Source organism: Euprymna scolopes, chromosome 26 (assembly GCF_053919585.1).
Source record: "Euprymna scolopes isolate OS-2025 chromosome 26, ASM5391958v1, whole genome shotgun sequence".
In the NCBI taxonomy this organism is placed as follows: domain Eukaryota; kingdom Metazoa; phylum Mollusca; class Cephalopoda; order Sepiida; family Sepiolidae; genus Euprymna; species Euprymna scolopes.
This window is the reverse complement of record NC_136507.1, coordinates 95,707,254-95,726,628: the sequence shown is the minus strand read 5'-3', so window position 1 is coordinate 95,726,628 and position 19,375 is coordinate 95,707,254. Positions and strand designations below refer to the sequence as shown.

The window sequence follows — 19,375 nt, the reverse complement described above, 5'->3', positions numbered from 1 at the left end:
ACTTGCTTCACTTTCCTTCTGTTACCGCTTCCATGCATGTCTGAGATAATCCATTTTCAGACCTTTTGATACTGGAGTGACTGGTATTAAATTAGTGATCTGATAAAGTTCGTTAATAGGGATGTGATCTGTGTGTCTGCTGGTATTCATAAATCTCCGTATATGATTTGGAAATGTTTCGATTTTTTTATGACGTGGTGTGCATAGATTGGACAGTTCCATTGATGTTGAAAACAATCTATACTCCTATAATTTTTTTTTTTTTGTCTATTGATAATCATATTACCCTCCCCCCCTTTTTTTTCTATTTATTTAAAACTTTGTTATACATGGGTCGTGGAATTGCATTCATCTGCAAAAGATCTAGTTAATTTGCATATTCTTTTAAACATTCATTTTAATTAATTCCTTATTAATTTTTTCGGTTTTCTCATCGGATGATCATCTTTAGTTAACTATTACGTGTAATTATTTTCATGCAGATATTCTACATGATTGCAAAGATTATAGTAAACACAAACGTCTTTCTATATATATTTATGTATGCGTGTATATATTTTTTTGTTTAAAAAATTTTGCCTGCTAAACTACTGTCAGGTTTTGGTCTACAGGCATGAAACTTAATATATAGGGCATTCGAACACATACGAAACTTTATGTTTGCGTTTTAGTCGGGGAAAATCGGTGCAAAAACTTAAAGAAATGGAATTTGCCTGGTGATGGTCAAACGACGGCATTATTAATATGCATGCGTAACGTAATAGCTATTGGTTCAGGTTTTAATTTTTAGCCTTGCAGCAAACATATCTTCATAGCTTAGGCATTAATGTCAAAGGAAAAAGTAAATCGTAAGCTAAATGTTTTGGTTTCAATTCTTGGTGGTGGCGCACAAGTCATTTTTTTTTTTTTTACTGTTTAAATCATTTCTATATATTAAGTCTAATATAATATGATAAGAAATATGAAATCTGCATTAATCAAAAATCAAATTTAAGCATATTTTACGACCGGGCAATGCCGGGAGACCTGTTAATAATTTATATATGAATAATTAAATTATAAATGTAATTCTATGATTTTATATGAATATCAGTGCGAACATTGGCAAAGCATAATATTTTTCCCATCATTTTTTTACAGGTGATGTACACTGGCTAAAATATAAAAACAATCATGTCATGTAACAATAATTGTATACGCGTTGAGATAGAAGTAATGTTTAACAAGATGTGTTGCTTGAATGGAAACTTTTATATTTCCATCAACGCATTTCTTCAGGCCTCGCTGGAATCGTTACGGAATCCACAAATAAATACTTTATGTAAACGTATACATTATGCCATTAAATTTGTAGAAGGAATACTAATATACAAGTACGACATTATTGTTAAATATACATGTGGGTAGGTTGACTAGTAGATGTATTAGCTAATACAAATTTTGTCGTTTATGTTGATAAACACATAAATTCTTGTATCATTTGGATTAATCGGACTAATCTTCTCATCCTGGGTGTTATTTGCACAACGTTTTGGTTGATGTAACCTTCGAACTTCTTAAGATGTATAAGTTGCAATATTTGGTAAAGGGAAAATGGATTACTCTACACTTCCGAGGTTTCGCATTTAGGTTCTACTTGAAAATAAATTGAAAGAAGATAAAGTCAATAAAAGTATCAAGAAAAACACTAGGTGATATTATTTCTAAATTATTTATAACAAAAAGAGGGGGGACTAAAGTTTAATTAGATCAATCAACTAATCGTAAGTTCTTAAAATTAAATTTATGAAACAATGGGTGTCCACAAAACATTATTAATGTTATCTTGTAGTGTCTATTTTGAATTCTCATTAACAGGATGCATTTTTTAAAATTTTCATATAGATATTTTTTAAGTTTATTATCTACTGACTGGTATAAGAAAAAAAGGAAAGGGGAACATCTATTGATTAAATTCTAAGTTTTCTTTTCATAGTTAACACTCGTTAAATCTAAACACAGTTAATGGAACGTAGCTCTGATAATACCCGAAGAAGGTCAGAGGTTACATCGCCCGAAATGTTGTTCAAATAACACTCAAGATGAGAACGGTAGTCCGATTGATACAAATAACGCAATTATTCCTCATTTAAAAAATCCAGAACTGTAATGTAAATTTTTGTTGAGCTGTCCTCGTAAATAATCAATTCATACTCAATAGTTACCATTAACTTTTATGACAGTGTCCACTCATTAATCCTTATTCTCGAGTGGCCTCTGGATCTTAATAAGCGGTGAATACTCTGTAAAAAAAAATCAGTTGTGTCTAGTCTGCCTGAGTAAAACTCGTATTTTTCTGAATGCAGAAAAATACGTAAGCATTATTGTTAAATATTGATGTGGATAGATTTACTGACACATCTTTTGAAATTTATGTTGAAAAGCAACAAGTGTTTCAGACAAAGGTTCATGTAGAGCTCAATAGGATTCTGAGTTATGGTCAGCTAACTTCCGGTGTGTTTGCTAACGGAAACGGTGACAAGGCAACTCAATCCTTCACTTTTATTGTTCTTCAACATTTCTATTATGAAGCGATTTATTGAAATAAAATAGAAGAAACGCCTTGCCAACCATCGTACTAAACGCGTTCAAAGTTTCGTCTAATAGGTTTTACTGTTTTCGTGATTCATAGTTCTGTGGCTGACATTGCTTCATAAACAAAATAGTTCATTATTTAAAAAGATTTTTAAACGTGTTTTCAATCATTCTTTAAAAAAAAAAAAAAAAAAGAGTGCAAAAACTATTTTCAATAATTCTGTTTAAAAAAATTAATTTCAATATTTTTTTATTAAAATAAGACCGGACAAACTTTTCAATGATTATTAAATAAATAAAAAAAAGAACGATAAATAAAACGTAATAAAAAAAAGAGTACATACACAAGGGCGATATATGTATGAGAGAAAACGCGAAGGAACTGATTTGCCTTGTCACCGTTTCCGGTAGCAGACACACCGGAAGTTAGGAAGTACATTAGCTTATTATTACCAGATTCTTGGAAAAGGACGTTAGTGATATTCAGACAGACAAAGTGGCGGGTACAGTACTTGCCAGATTGGAAGAAGCAGCCGAACTGAAAATACTCGTTTAAAAATGGTCTAAGAAAACATTGATATAATTAAGTGATGTTCTTTTCTCATTTTTTTTTTTTTACAGCTACGAAACGATCATATGATTGAATAAATGCTTCATCTACTTAAACCATGTTCGAATTGATTGAATAATTATATTAAGAAAGTATGTTTTTGTTTCAGTACGACATCGGAATAAGTACGCATGCGTCGCAACTGTATTCAGTTTGGAAGGCTCACAATGGCAGCCATCAACGAATTTAAAGTTGATTAAAATATTAATGATTATCTTTTTCGAATGGAATGATTACATGGGATCATCTATCTATATAGGGAGATGATTGTGGTTAAGTGGTTAACGACACACACTGACAACCTGGGTGTTTCAAGTTCGAATTCAGTTTGTCCCAGAAAGATCACTTTTACTCAGAATATTAGCAATCTTCACGCGGTCCCTCCCTTAAGTATCTGATGTCTTTCTAGAAAGAATTCTGACTAGAAAAATATCGAGGAAACCCATGGCAGCAATAGAATCTTCGGATTCATACGATATGATGATGATGATGGTGTGTGTTGAACATTTGGTGTTAATCAGCTATTTTGTTTTCCCATGTTTTTGCTATATACAATCGTTTTAGAAACCAATATTGATTTAAATATTTAGAAATCATGATTATCAAAACTATAATTGATTCCCTATTAACATGTACATATTTTCTCTATCTAGCAAGCATTGGTAGCACATCAAGGCAATCTCAAGTGAGTTCCGTGACCAGAAAGACTCTCTCGGCAGCTCACGTCAAGAAAACGGACCTGAAAATATTGGTGCAAGCCATTGAAGAGTCCTTAAGTATTGGAATGGATGTGAATGTACGTTAAGTATTGTGATAAGTTTACTTCTTCCTGATTAAATATGTGTAACAAGTTTTTTAGAATATACGTAACATATATAAGTGTGTTTAGAATCCTGTGTCGTTGAGAGTACCCTGTACCTCTACAAAACTACCATTTATCTATGCTAGAGTATTGCTACATCTGAACTGGTATATCTACGGCTAGTATCTCCCTCTTAGACAGAGTCCCCAAAAAAAAGAGCTGCCAATCTAATCGGTTTCTCACTATCAACCAACCTACAACGTCTGTCCCATCGCTGCAATGTTGTATCCCCAGGCCTGTTTTACAAGTATTTGAATGGAATGTGCTTTGATGAACTAATTGCACTTGTGGCCCATCAATGTACATACCCCTCCCCTGACAAATCCATTTACCAGAAAAACACCACTCCTTAACTGTAGAGGTTCCTAGATGTCTTTTTTTTTAATAGCTTCTTCCCTCAGATTGCTAGACTTTGGAATTCCCTTCCTGCTTCCTGCTACCCTAACTGTACGGACACGGAGAAGTTTAAATGTAATGTAAACAGGCATCTCGCTCATCTCCTTATATAGTCCTTTGTAGACATGACCTAAATAGTAGCCTTTTACGTTCAAGTGGCACACAGAAGAGACGTTGCGAGCCTGTCTCTGTTTTATCATTATTTTCATGGCAAGTGTTCGTCTGAGCTCCAATCTATGGCCCCCCCTCACCAAACATTCACGAGAAACACTCATCCAGCTGAAAGCACTATCAATAATTTCCCCTACTCTTTATCTGTGCCTAAACCTAAACATAAATTCCATGAACAAAGCTTCTTTCTTAGAACTGCACGCCTGTGGAACTCCTTCCATTTCCCTGCTTTCCAGCTGACTATAATATGGCCGTCTTCAAGTCCAATGTAAACAAGTTCTTGATGAGCCTTTCCCCTCAAGTAATCCAATTTTACCAAATTTACACTTCTAACGATTACTATGACATTGTCCTTTTGACCACTGTACACTCGTGAACCCTTATCCTCGAGTGGCCTCTGGGCCTTGATAAGTCGTTATTCCTTTGCCAAAAAAGAATTGTCTTGTTTCGAATGAACAAGAGTAGATAAAAAAAATGGCCAATAAAAAAATAAAGAACAGAATAAATTACTCGTACTACTATGCTCATCTTGGGTGTTAATCACGTAGCATAACGGATAAAGTACTAGTTAAAAATCACTGCTAAGTGATACCCCTCTTAAGGTTAAAGATTCAATCCTCGGTGCAGACGATACAAAGAAAACAGTTGCATATTACTTAAGACTTCTGCCCAAGCATGGCTGATGGAACGAGAGTATGCTATCCCTATGAATTAAATAAACGGTGCCATTCGAAATCCCATGCAGATTCCCGAGTTCAACAGAAAGATTCTCAAGTTCGACACGATACGCCTGAAGAAGATCGGAAGTAAAATCGATCAAAACGTTGTGAAAATAACACTCAAGATGAGAACAAACAATAATAAACAAAATAATACAAATGTACCTAAATGTTTTAATTTTCTAAAGTGTTTATTTTATTAAAAGACTTTAGTGGGATTCCAAACACTGGTAAATGCAGCCATTTATGGAACTACTAATGTCGCCCTGAAAGACGTTGTGAAGCCTACAAGCCTTGAAAAAGCCATCTGCAAAAAAATCAGTCAAATGAATTTAAGTGTAAGCAAATCTCTACTGGAAAAATGCACCCAAATCAACACAGCCAATAATTTTTACAATGGTAAATTAACATTTTTATTTTGTATTAACTTTTATATACTTTCCCTAGAAGCTTCTTTTTCTTTCTTTCTTTTTTTTTGTGTGGTGGGGTGATGCATTTGAGCAGTCCCAAATTTCTGGCTTCAGAAAATTTAGGTCACATAATATTGTTACCCTGTTGGTTCCCGGAAAATGTCGGGTAGCCTGATTGTAGGCGATTGTCAGGGTTTAGTAAGTAGAAATATTTCGATAACAAAAAGGAATGCTTGAATGACAGAAAGAAAATTATTGAAGCGGATTAGGTATTTAGAATGATAAATATTTATGTTAAATATTTTACAATAGGTTGGAATCTTAACATAAATAAAATAGTTTTGGATACTATTAGGTTGGTGCAAAAATAATGTCTTTTTTTTACTTTAAGTTGAACGTCAAAAACAACATTATTTTTGCACCAACCTAATAGTATCAAAACAAAAGCAGGAATTTAAATAAACAATAAAGATAATTTATTAGTGACGTCAAAGAACACAAGAAAAAAAGGATTTGGATAGATATGCACGTGGGCAGTGAAGAGAGAGGAGATCAGTTCGGTACCCATTTTGTTAGCAAACAGACGAGGGTCTTGTGCTCCTGGGTTTGAACTTAACACCCGTGGAAGTCAGAGGGAGCAAGATAGTGAAATGTAGATTTGTACGAAGCAAGCCCAACTCTGAGAAGGGACCAAGCATAGAAATAAATGATTATATCCGAATATAATTCATGTCTTGGTGTTTCCCTTTTTGGAAGAAAAGCATCTTTACTTGCAGGAAGCGCAAAAAAAAAAAAAAAAAAAAAAATTGGAAAGGTATGTGTCTTTTTTTGGTGTCCCCACTGACAATGTTATCAGTCATGTTTCTATTTACTTGCCTCCCCACGAGGACAGAGTTTGACACAAGGTCGGATTTTAATGTGGGGAAAATCCACCTCCTCCAAAAGGGGCATTCTGAATAGGAACAAAAAATAAAAATTATCTTAGTCAAGAAGGATTTCTCATCCACTGACCGAAGACAGGAAAGGTATGTAGTATCAGAACAGATACTACCCTTTGCTCCTAGCCAAAAAGGCCAGGTACTCATGTGTTATTGTCTAGTTATATACACGCGCATACATGAACACTTATATACATTCACAACGAATTGTAGATAAACGCAATGAACCTTACTAAATAATCAAGAGACGCTGTCATAAATATATACACGTTACACACATTTAATAGACACGTAAATACATAAACGTAAGACGACACAAGTAAACGATTTGTTAAATAGACGACTATATAACATATTCGTGTATATAGCAACATCGATTATGCAACAATATTTTTGTAGACGGTGTAATCTCAAAAAATGTAACATTTTATCAGCTGTTATTTTATCAATAGATTTTTAAAAGAACAGAAAACAATTAAATTTAAATTAAATTGAACGAATAGAAAAAAAAAAGATTATTAAATGAATTCGTAAATCAGAATTAACATGCCAAAAAAAGAAACACATATAAAAAGGACAGAAAACTATTAAATTCCATTTTCCATGAATAAATAAATGTATTACAAAAAAAATCATAAAAAGAATAATTTTTTTTTCAACAAACAATTTAAATAAATATAATTTTATTTATCAAAATAATTATTTTTCAACGAATTTACTTAAAAAAAATAATTTGTTTTACTACCACAATACGAACGAACAAAAAAAAACGTTTGGTTCGTTTTGTGTAGACGTTATCTTTAACATTCACTTAATTAATTTGAAAAAATTGTGAAATGTGTTATAACTTGATATCAAACGTTTCGCTTTCTGTGCGCCCGTATTGTTTTTGTTTTTTTTGCTTGTCTTTTTTTTTTTTTTCAAAAGTCTATTAATAAAATAGCACCTGATAATTCCAGACGAGGTTACATTTTTTTAGATGACACCGTCTACAAAAATATCACGTGACCTACAATTTCAGGGGTCAGACATTTGGAACTGCTGAAATACATCAGTACCTTTTTTTTTATAAGTGACGTCACAATTATATATTCTGATTGTTCATATCAGTCAAGGTGGAAAGAAAATTAGTAATAGGTTTTGGTTAACAGTTTTCATTATCTTTCTTTGGAAAATCGCACACTCCTTTTTAAGAAAGATGATTTTCGTTATATGAATAGAATTTAATATATTTTATCCAAACGTCGAAATGAAAAAGGTTCAAATATTAACTGCATATAAAAATAAAAGTTAGAAAATGTAAAAATAAATTATAAACGTCAAAATTTGAATTTTTTATCTCCATTTTTTTTTACATGAAATTTAAATCATAGACAAATATGACATTATTAAATGATATAGGTTTACAAAGTTACTGGCACAAACCACCTTGATAATATAAAAAAAAATTATAAACCTTAAAACTTGAAATTTTTTTTGTCTTCATTTTTTGCATGAAATTTAAATCATAAACAAATAACACATTATTACATGAAATAGATTCCTGTAATAAACTAGTATGCTGACCCAACATTGCCCGGGATTGAATGATGATCAACGAATATTTCATACTCCCATATTTTTGTCATTAAAATTGATGAAATCGCCCATTTTTCAATAAAATCGATTGCACTGGGAGGAAGCTCACATGCCTCTTGCTATGACTTATTCCACAATACATTGTAGTCTACATTGCACTGTAGAGAACCTACTGTTGATTTTATAAAATTATATATATATATATATATATATATATATATATATATATATATATATATATAATGACTTGAATTAAAGTTAAAATACGAAAGTCAAGTATCGTACTCTGATTGTGCTCTAAAGAGAAACATTCATTTCGAACGCGCCCATGTCATATCAAAGAACCCACCGTTGATTTTATATTCCTGGCCTTTCTGTTTGTGTGGTAATTTAGTTTCTTTTATATAATTGTAGAGATGAAAGTAAGTTCACAAAGCTACCCACGGAAACAACATTGAAAATGTAAAAAAAATATATATATATATAAAACTTGAAATTTTTTTATCTCTATTTTTTACATAAACTTTAAATCTTAGGCAAATAACACATCATTAAAAATAAATAAATAAATAGATTCCTGTAATAAAATAAGTTCCCTAACCCACACATACCACACAAACCTTATGGACACTATGCATTAGCATTGGATGAACTATTAAAAATCAGTTAAACTTCAAATATTGAATATTGAATAATGTTATGGAGTAGCTTTGCAGTCATAGATCTATTATATAAAGATGAACAATTTTTTTTTTTTTTTTTACTTAGGTCTCTTGGTTGTTGGTCCTCCAGGTAGTGGCAAGAGCACTTGCCTCCAAGTATTGGCCCAAGCCCTTAATGAATCAACAGACAAAAAATATTGTCCGTCGGTTCCTGGATATTCCAGTCATCAATCTTCGGATTGTGGTCAGAAACTCGTGAAGATTCATCCTTTGACTGTTGATAATTTAGAGCTGATGTTCAGCGGACTTGATTCAAATGAACAACTGGTAGATGGACTCTTCACATCGACTCTCAAGAAAGCAAATCGAGTAAGTACTCTATAGACGTAACGAAGGGTAGAAATCAACCATTCCCATATTTCATCACAATCTGTTTTATTTTTGATATCCTACTTAACCTCCCACTCCCATTTAGAGGCCGAATTGCTTTTTTTGTTGTTGTTGTTGTTGTTTTTTTTTTAGAAATAACAAAATTAAGAACAGCAATTAATTATTTCTGATATCAGCATAGAAAATGCGGTATAGTATTTTGGAAAGTAGAAACTGGGCCTTGAACAAATACTTCACTATCCTCGTCCTGAATTGAGCCCTTAAAAGATAATACATTAGTTTAAAATAGTGTGATAAACTGAATTGAGTATCAAAAGATAGTACAACAGACAGTGATCTTTGGTTTCGGGAGCCTCATAATCCTTGCTTTCCTTATTTTGTTCTTTAGTTCTCACATTTCATGAGCGATGTGACAGCAATACTCCATTCTTGGACGTATCTCGCTCTTATATAGGTAGAGAATTGCATCAGCAGGTAGATATCTACTGGATTGATAGACGGATCCCATCATTTTTCCAGTGACCTTGGCAACGGATTTGATATACGTATCCCATTTTAAATCAGGAGTAAAGGTCAAGCTCAGAAGCTTGTCAAAACATGGAGCCTCCTCAAAGCGAGAACCATTCATTTCAATTAGTGCCAGATGGGGATCAGAACGTTGATGATGTAAAAATAGAAGCTTGGTTTTAGATGCATTAGAATGAACCAGCCATCTCTTTCCCATTGCACCACATACTCAAGATCAGAGGAGATAGAATCATAGAGAAATTGGTTGTTTACGGCCTTTGATGTGTTGCCATAGATGGTAGTGTCGTCAGCAAAATGTCTATGAATGATCTAAAGATGTAATAACATTTTTAGCTTATTAAAACATCATTCATATTTTTCTGTAATATTCTCACCCATCTTGATTTGAAAACGACCTTCTTTAGGATTCATCTTCCATCACGATTATTGCTAGTCATCTGAGACGTATCTACCTCGGAATGTCGACGAAACTGCTTACACAGTAAGCCAGAGTATGCTTCTCCTAGTGCGCTGATCTTTCAACCCCGCACTTGACCTTGTGCTGAATCTTTTAAAAAATCAGTTAATGGAAAGGTATTTCATACGACTTTGAAGATTTTTTTTAAGAAAAAATAAATTATTAGGTTGGTGCAAAAGGGTTTGCCGGTTTGTAAAAAGGGTCATTTTAAATAATTGTAATTTATTTTATGCATATTGTTATTATCATTATTATTAAACTTATCCCCACGATTAATTTATAACTTTTTATTTTTCAGATTATTAAAACATTATTCATATTTTTCTGCAATATTTTCCCTCATGTTGACCCGAAAACGACCTTCTTTAGTCGACAGAAAGGATGTTATCTTCCATCATGATAATGCTCGTCCTCACACAGTACTACTCTCCAAAGATATTCTCCTGACCCAGCTCCCTAGGATTACCACCTATTTTGAGGATTTCAAAACCATTTAGATGGCTTTAAGTTAACATCATGAGAGGAGATTGAACATGTATTAGATTCATATTTCATATCAAAATTTAAAGAATTTTACAAGCGAAACATTTATACGTTCATTTACAGATGGAATCCAGTTATAGAGAGCAAATGTTGTTATTGTTTTGAATAAAGATTTTCAAAAACACAGTTTTTCATTCATTTTCAAGATGCAATCTGAAATTAGCAAAAACTTCTGTACCAACCTAAAAATGTATTAATCTTATTTATTTCAAATGATTGAAGGTTTTAATAAAGACAACCAAGATAAGGATAACAGTCAAACACACGTAAATAATGTAAATAACATCACAAAGATAGAATACAGCTCTGCGTTCAACAGCATTAAAAAAAAAAAAAAGCGTTGGAAGATGCCATCGTTCGGCAATCTATGGTGACCCCTCACCAAACTTTCATGAAAAACACTTGTCTATATGAAAACACTATTAATAATTTCCCCCACTCTTTAGATAAACCTAAACGTAGATTCCATGAACAAAGCTTTGTTCTTAGAACTGCACGCCTGTAGAACTTTCTTCCGTTTTCCTGCTTTCCAACTGACTACAATTCCGTCATCTTCAAGTTCAATGTAAACAAGTTCTTGATAAGCCGTCCCCTTAAGTAATCCAATTTACCAAAATTTCACTACTCACGATTACTACGATGTTGTCCGATTGACTACTGTATATTCATTAACCGTTATCCTCAAGTGGTCTCTGTGCCTTGATAAGTGGTGACTTTTTTGTAAAAAAAAAAAAAAGAAGAGATATTGGCATGCCCCATTTGTAATTCAGCACACCTAACAAAACTGGAGGTTTATCTATCGAAATCTTAGTTGCATGTGATATCTAGAATGATTTTCTTTCTTTTTCCACACATCTTCCTTCTCCGTTGACCAATGAAGTGTCATCTAAGCATAAGCATCAACAGCAGCTGGTCAGTTGTATAAAAGAGATGGGATTTTTTTTACCCAACCATCAATGTAGAGCATTACCGTTACTGGTGTGAATTGACAAGCAGCTTGTATCAGATGACATGATGTCATCACTATGGTGATGGTCATTAAATGCAAATAGCAGAAGCTGTAGCAATTTTTCCATCTGCTTCAAATCATAGTAATAATAATAACAACGACAATTGCTAGCAACAGTACTACAGCAGCTCTGTTCCTATGACTAGTAGCAGTCATTGATTTTGCTGTCATCATTATCATCACAGTATGCTGTGTTCCTATTTACAACTAAGGCATGTTACACTGGACAACTGGCCATCATCGGTCCATATCATGAAATTGATAATTGTCATATTTTTTTTATTTTTTGCAGAATTGATAATTATCTTTTTAATTTTCATTTATTTATTTATTATTTTTATTTTATTTTTGTATTTTTATTTTATATTTTCATTTTTTTTATTTTTTAAGATTTTTTATTTTTCAGAATTCAGAATTCATAATTATCTTTTTATCTTTTATCTTTTATTTTTATTTTTCATTTTTAATTTTAATTTTTTATTTTTCAGAATTGATAATTATTTTTATTTTTTTATTTAAATTAAAAATTTTTTTTCAGAATACCAGTAAAACGTGGATTGTTTTAGATGCTCCACTTAATCCTGGTTGGATGGATTATTTGATCAGCGCTGTGACTAAAAACAGAGTAAGTGTCGTTGGTATATTTATTGAGGAATTAACTCTTGTTAGTTTATATTATAACATGTACAGATCCAATGAGGCTAATTAATTTCTGCTCTAATAGTAACAATGGTTCTCTTTGGCCTTTTGGCTAGGATTAAAGTGTAGTATCTTTTACCATTTGGTAAATTTTAACTAGGATGGAGTAAATGTGGTATTATGGTGATTGATGATACTAGTTAAGAGTAGGATAGACATTTTCTAGTCGTGGTGACTAAGGATGACCAACAACACCCATTTTCCCTGCACTTTTGAATGGCCTTGTGTCTAACTTGTCTAAAATATAAATTTTAAAAAAATTTTCTGCAAATAAATATATCAAAGTGTAGTATCTGTTCCGAGACTACACTTATTTTTTTATGTCCTTAATCAGTGAAAGAGAAATCCTTCTAAACTGAAATAATTTTTAGTTTTACTGCAATCCATACTACCTCTTTCTTGGGGAGCTAGATTTTCCCCACAAAGAAAAACCGATTTTGTGTCTAATTCTACCCTCGTGGGGAGGCAAGTAAATGGGAACAATGGGGATAAGTGGTTTCTCTTGATACAAGTCTGAAAATGTTTCTGCAGAAAAATTCGTGTTATCCATGTAGAAAGAATTCACGTTTACATTTACAATATCGTTCAAAGGAAGGCTAAGAGTTGATGTAGATTTATTCTTGTTAGGATCTGGAATAAAGTGGTCTTTTATAAGTGATAAGACACAAACATGAAGAAATAAATTGGATGAAAACGATTATGTGTAGACAAACAGTAATATCTATTTATTATATAAATACAACTGAAAAGAAATCACCTTTTATTCTTCTCTCAAGTAAAATATCTAACCCTAATTAATAAACGAAGAGACATTTGAAGAAAAAGATAAAATGAGTCTGAAATAAAGTGGTCTCTTGTGAGTGGTAAGACGCAAATTCATAATTGTTAATTGTAATAAATATGTTAATCGCACTTTCGTCTTAGCCTTTCGTTTTAATGATCAATTTGTTTGGAATACATGTTTAATGCAAGAACTGTGAAATAAAAATAACGTATATTCTAACAGTGCATTGCACTTCAATATACATGTTTGTGCCTTTAACTGATTAGGAAGCTATCCATCCTGAAAAATAATAATAGAGGAACTATTACCAAACAGGCACAGATTTGTAAAATATCACACAGGTCATGGTGTCACATCATTTTGGTGCCACGAAAATAATGGTCTTTATGGAGATCTTCTCGATGTGTGATCGTATCAATCACATTTCACAGAAGAGATGTTGCGAGTTTGTCTCTGCTTTATCGTTATTTTAATGGAAAGTGTTCGACTGAGCTTCAATCTATGATCCCCCCTCGCCAAACTTTCACAAGAAACACTAGACTAGCTGAAAACATTATCAATAATTTTCCCCCCTCTTTATCTGTGCCTAAATCTAAACGTAGATTCCATGATCAAAGCTTCTTTCTTAGAACTGCACGCCTGTGGAATTGTCTTCCGTTTTCCTGCTTTCCAGCTGTCTACAATATGGTTGTCTTCAAGTCCAACGTGAACAAGTTTCTGATGAGCCGTTCCACTTAAGTTAACAAATTTACCGAACTTCCATTACTATCGATTACTATATTGTCCTTTTGACTACTCTACACTCTTTAACCCTTATCCTTGAGTGGTCTATCGGCCTTGATAAGTGGTGACGCCTGTGTAAAAAAAAATCAATTACATATTCTTCTATATTGTTGTATTATTTGTTTTTCTATTCTTCTTCATGTATCAGCTCTGTTTTTCGCAGATCATGACTCTCCATTGCCTTCTGCATTTCATCCTTCTAATGAGATCTATGGATGTGCATCACGTGATCGTATGAGACTGTGGACTTTTCTTTCTGCTTTTCTTTCCAACAATTTTTCCTAACATCAAATGTTTTTTCATCCCATCTGCCCACATTAATAAAGAACTTCAACTGTTTAACATGGGTGGGATTTAGAAGTGATCTGTTATACTCTGCCTTACATGTAACTTTTTCGTTTGTCTTTCTTTTTGTCCATAAGGCTCTTAAAATTCTCCTTATAAACCATATCTCTGCTGCTTCCAAACTATTATCAACAATCTTTTTTTTAGTGTCCAACATTTACAGCCGTAGAAGAAAATTGACCATTTATGTGTCTTCAAGATTCTGATTTTTTGTGCTCGGTTCTATGTTTCTGATTGTGAAATTGCACTTCATACTGTTAAAGAAGGATTTTGAAATTGCGATTCATTTCTTGATTTCCGCGACAACCTTACAATCCTGTGTAATATTAATAGTAAACCCAGGTATTTGAATGTATCCACCTGTCGAATGGTCTCACCTTTCCATTTAATGTAACGTTTTGGTAATGTAATGTTTTGATAATGTAACGTTTTGGAAATGTAACGTTTTGGTAATGTAACGTTTTGGTAATGTAATGTTTTGGTAATGTAACATTTTGGAAATGTAACATTTTGGTAATGTAACGCTTTGGTAATGTAACTTTTTTGTAATGTAACGTTTTTGGGGATAACCATGCATTCTGTCTTCTTCGTATTAAGTTGCAGCTTTTTTTTTTCTTGTTTTCTTCCATCACTGTTGTCAGTATTCGTTATACTCGGAGTCTGCGATAAGAACAGTGTCGTCTGCATATCTTAAATTTTTGATGTTGTGACACATCTTTCTATTGCTGTTATTTTTTGGTAGAAGGAGCACAAATTTTGAACTACTCGGAACTTAAATTTAAAAACTTTTATTTATCATTACTTGTTTATGCAGAATCAAAAAAAAATGCTAATCTGACGTTTTTGATTTTATGGGAGAATTTAATTGTGTTTAAACTTGTTTGTTTTTTTTGTTTAGATGCTTCATTTGAAGAATGGTGACATCATCCACTTGAATGACAATGTGAAATTATTCTTTGAGACAGACAATATCCAAGCAGCTTCTCCAGGTTTATCGAAACTGGTTTGTTAAATTTCGTTTTCAATCTTTTTTTTTTTGTGCTACCATTTTTATAAAAAAAGGTTAAAATATCACCGTTTTTTATTCAGACGTTCGTTACATAACATTGTAATTTATTTTATCATCAGAATTTGAATGGAAAGCTAATCATCAAACGACATTGTGTCGTATGTAACATATGACCGAAGAAAGGATGGAGTACTGCTGCCATATCTGGGCAGGAGCTGCTAGAAAGAACTTATCCTGCCTTGACAGAGTACAAAATAATCTTTGTGGTTTAGTGGGGGATTCCTTTTTCTCTTCCCTGCAACCTCTTTTCCACAGGAGAGACGTTGCGAGCCTGTTTTTGTTTTATCGTTACTTCCATGGCAAGTGCTCGTCTGAGCTCCAATCTCTGGTCCCCCCCTTGCCAATCTTTCACAAAAAACATCCGTCTTGCTGAAACCACTGTCAAAAATTTCACCCACTCTTTATCTGTGCCAAAACCAAAACGTAGATTCCATGAACAAAGCTTCTTTCTTAGAAGTGCACGCCTGTAGAACTCTGTTTTGTTTGCCTGTTTTCCACCTGACTACAACCTGGATGCCTTCAAGTCCAACATAAACAAATTCCTGATCAACCGGCCCCTTAAGTAAGACACTTTATCAAATCTCCAATACTAATGTACTGTACACACAATAACCCTTATCCCCGAGTAACTTCTGGGCCTTGATAAGTGGTGACCACCTTGTTAAAAAAAAAAAAAAGAAGCAATTTAAGCCGTGCAAAGTTTCACACTGTAGTCGATGTTGATGTCAGCCATTATGAGTTCAAATAAAAGTTGTACTCTTTAGTAAAAATACCAGAAGCTTATATTAAATTCCAGAGAGGGAATTCATATTTATTAGGAAGAGGGTCAGATAAGTGCACCAATAAGCATATGTCATTCTCATAATGCAGGAGCTGCAAGTTCAATCCTGCTGCAAGGTTGTAGACCCAATTTAGTTTAGTTGGCGTGCTGACATATTTCTGTTTTATAAACAGCACATATGATTGTGCAGTGTAGTGGATAGAGCCAGCTCGAAATCGGTTCACTTCATCCTGTTCCAAAGCGTCCATCGATGCCGATCGATAGCTGTCCTTGACGTACTTCGGCCATTTCCGGTTCCCGCTACAAAACCATGTCTATCCTCAAAGTTTTCATCTATCTCTTCACTTGGCTACTTTTGCGCTTCTTCTAGCCAGAAGGTGCGATTGGGGCTCACTAACTTGCAGATTAAATCTTCTTTAGTTTGTTGAAGAATTGAGTTGAGTTCTTTTCTTTTTCAGAAGAGTCTCCAGAAGAGATAGTGCATTTTAGGACTTGAGAGAGGTATAAATTTCGTCAGAGCTAGTAAATGTCGAAGACTTAAAGTGTGTAAAGATCGTCTTCCTAGTTCTTACAGTATTGTTAGTATCTATATATTAATACCATAGTAGCTTTAACGTACATACGTACATACGTAGTATGTGTCATGGTTTCCAGATTATAAATTATTCAATCGGGAGATCCTATTTATAAAAAAGAAGGATAGAAGGCGATAACATACTACAAACACTTTTAGTATATAGATGCGCTAATTTAATGTTCGTAGTATGTTTTCACCTTCTATAAATAGGATCTCCCGATCACCAAAGACGCAATGTAAAAAAAAAATGAAAATTTTAAATTTAAAAATTTGATGTGGCTTTTGAGCCGTACGTGAAATTAAAATATACCCTCTTGGTCTTCTGGCTAAGATCCAAGGGTAGTATCTGTTCTGTCTAAAGATGATATAATGATATCATAGGTTTTAAGTATGCTAACAATGCATATTAAGTATGCTAACAATGTTTATTATCAAGACTGATGAAAGAATTTCCATCAGTCTTGATAATAAACATTGTTAGCATACTTAATTTGTTTATGGTTTTAGCTTTATGTTGAGACCACAATTTATTTAAGACGGAATTGTTTAACAACAGCGTGGGTGAATGTGCAATGCAGTCCAACAGGAAAACTTAAGCTTTGCAAGTTCAAACTGGGCCATAATGCAGCAGGAAGAACTGCACGCATTTGTCATGTGAAAGGTGAAGACTCAGTAGATCATAGTCGCTTATTTTGTCCTTTAGTTCTCACATTCCATGTTGTCAACAACTCTTATAATTTGTTTAGCCTTGATAAGTGGTGACTCATTAGTAAGAAACAAAAAAAAAACTTTCCTTATGAATCAACTGATGCGGTTCCTAGGCAAGTAGAGAAGCTGGTGGCGAATGCTGGCGCTCATATTGAATTCTAACGGAAATCCTGTGTTATACATCTTTCTTATTATATTCACTTTCTTGCAAGAATAAATTTTGAGCAATGAATAAAACTAAGGTACTTTTCGAATCACTCTCTCTCTCTCTCTCTCTCTCTCTATATATATATATATATATATATATATATATATATATATATATATATATATATATATATATATATATACTAGCTATACCCGCCCCAGCCATACGTTACCGTGCCTGAGTTTGGTTGACCCAAGTATTAGAGACACACGCACACACACGCATAAACACACAGATACGCACAAACACACACACACAAACAAACGCACACACAGAGAGAAGCACAAACCCAAAACACACACACACACACACACACACACACACACACACACGGAAGCACATTTTTTAAAAAATTGAGAAGTGAACGACCCGTTACAAAACAAAAAAAAAAATAGCATCAAAGAAAACAAACAATTTTAACCGTAAATGTTAATTATGTTTGAATCAGCGATTTTTTAAGGGGGTTAGTTCCGTGGTGACAATGTCTGTGTAGGTAACGGTAAGGGTATTAATGTGTAAAATTATGATTATGAGCGGTTAAGACTTTTTGTAGTTGGTTTAATATTTATAAAACGATTGCTCCGTGTAGAGAAAGAGACGGCATGTTTGTGAATGTCTGATGCGTTCGTTTTTTTTTTTTGAATAAGTTGCTTATTCCCGAATGATGGATCTTTCAGTTCTCGGCCAATGAGAAAAGCCGGAAATTTCGAAGGGAGAAATTATTATTTTGTAATCGGTAACTGGAAAGATAATGGTATGTATATGAGTGTATTAACCAGGGTGCCGGGGATAAATAGTTATAAGGTGTGAATATAGTCCCAGTGATGAGTGGGGGCGGTAAGAGGATTGTAAAGTTATAGGGGAAAATAGGAACTACCTCGTCAAAGATGTTGCGATTGTGATTATGTTGTAATATAGAATTTTATTATAACAACCAAATGTATTTAAAATAGCGTTCTGCATTTTTGAAATTCACCAATTGTGACACTCAGGCTTTAGTAGAATGTATTCCAATGTCTGCTGTAACTGTTCATTTGAACCTGAAATCCTAAAAATTCAATCAGTCATCTCATAAGATGTATAGCAATAACGTACTTAATTTTCAAGTGCTTACTACAATTTTAAATTCCTGTCAAAAAAGTCTGGAAACTTATCGAAGGCACCCTATATATAAAACATTCTTGTTTTTTCCAAAGACTTTTTGTATTCCTACACGTCAACACACAGGAAATAAATACAGAAAAGATATAAACATTTATATATTTTTCGTATTGATTTTTTATTCATAAATATTTAAATATATATATATATATATATATATATATATATATATATATATATTGTGTACAGAAAGTTGTTAGTTGAGACAGGTCATTGGTACCGTCGGTTTCAAGCCCGATAATAAGGCCCGTTTAAGGTATCCTTATCGAGCTCTCTTCAGCCAATATTCGAATATTGGCTGAAGAGAGCTCGATAAGGATACCTTAAACGGGCCTTATTATCGGGCTTGAAACCGACGGTACCAATGACCTGTCTCAACTAACAACTTTCTGTACACAAAATATAAGTACGCT

The 19,375-nt window shown here is 33.2% G+C and overlaps 1 protein-coding gene and 1 pseudogene across 1 annotated transcript in view; both read left to right on the top strand.

Moving 5' to 3' along the window:
* LOC145248285 (dynein axonemal heavy chain 5-like) overlaps positions 1 to 19,375 on the top strand; it is a 280,837-nt gene that overhangs the window by 87,649 nt on the left and 173,813 nt on the right. Inside the window, 5 exon segments of the mRNA XM_080110158.1 lie at positions 3,838 to 3,980; positions 5,539 to 5,731; positions 9,027 to 9,289; positions 12,386 to 12,472; positions 15,357 to 15,461. Of these exon segments, the coding sequence (XP_079966284.1) occupies positions 3,838 to 3,980; positions 5,539 to 5,731; positions 9,027 to 9,289; positions 12,386 to 12,472; positions 15,357 to 15,461 (791 nt within the window).
* LOC145248446 (U2 spliceosomal RNA) lies at positions 17,192 to 17,358 on the top strand (annotated as a pseudogene).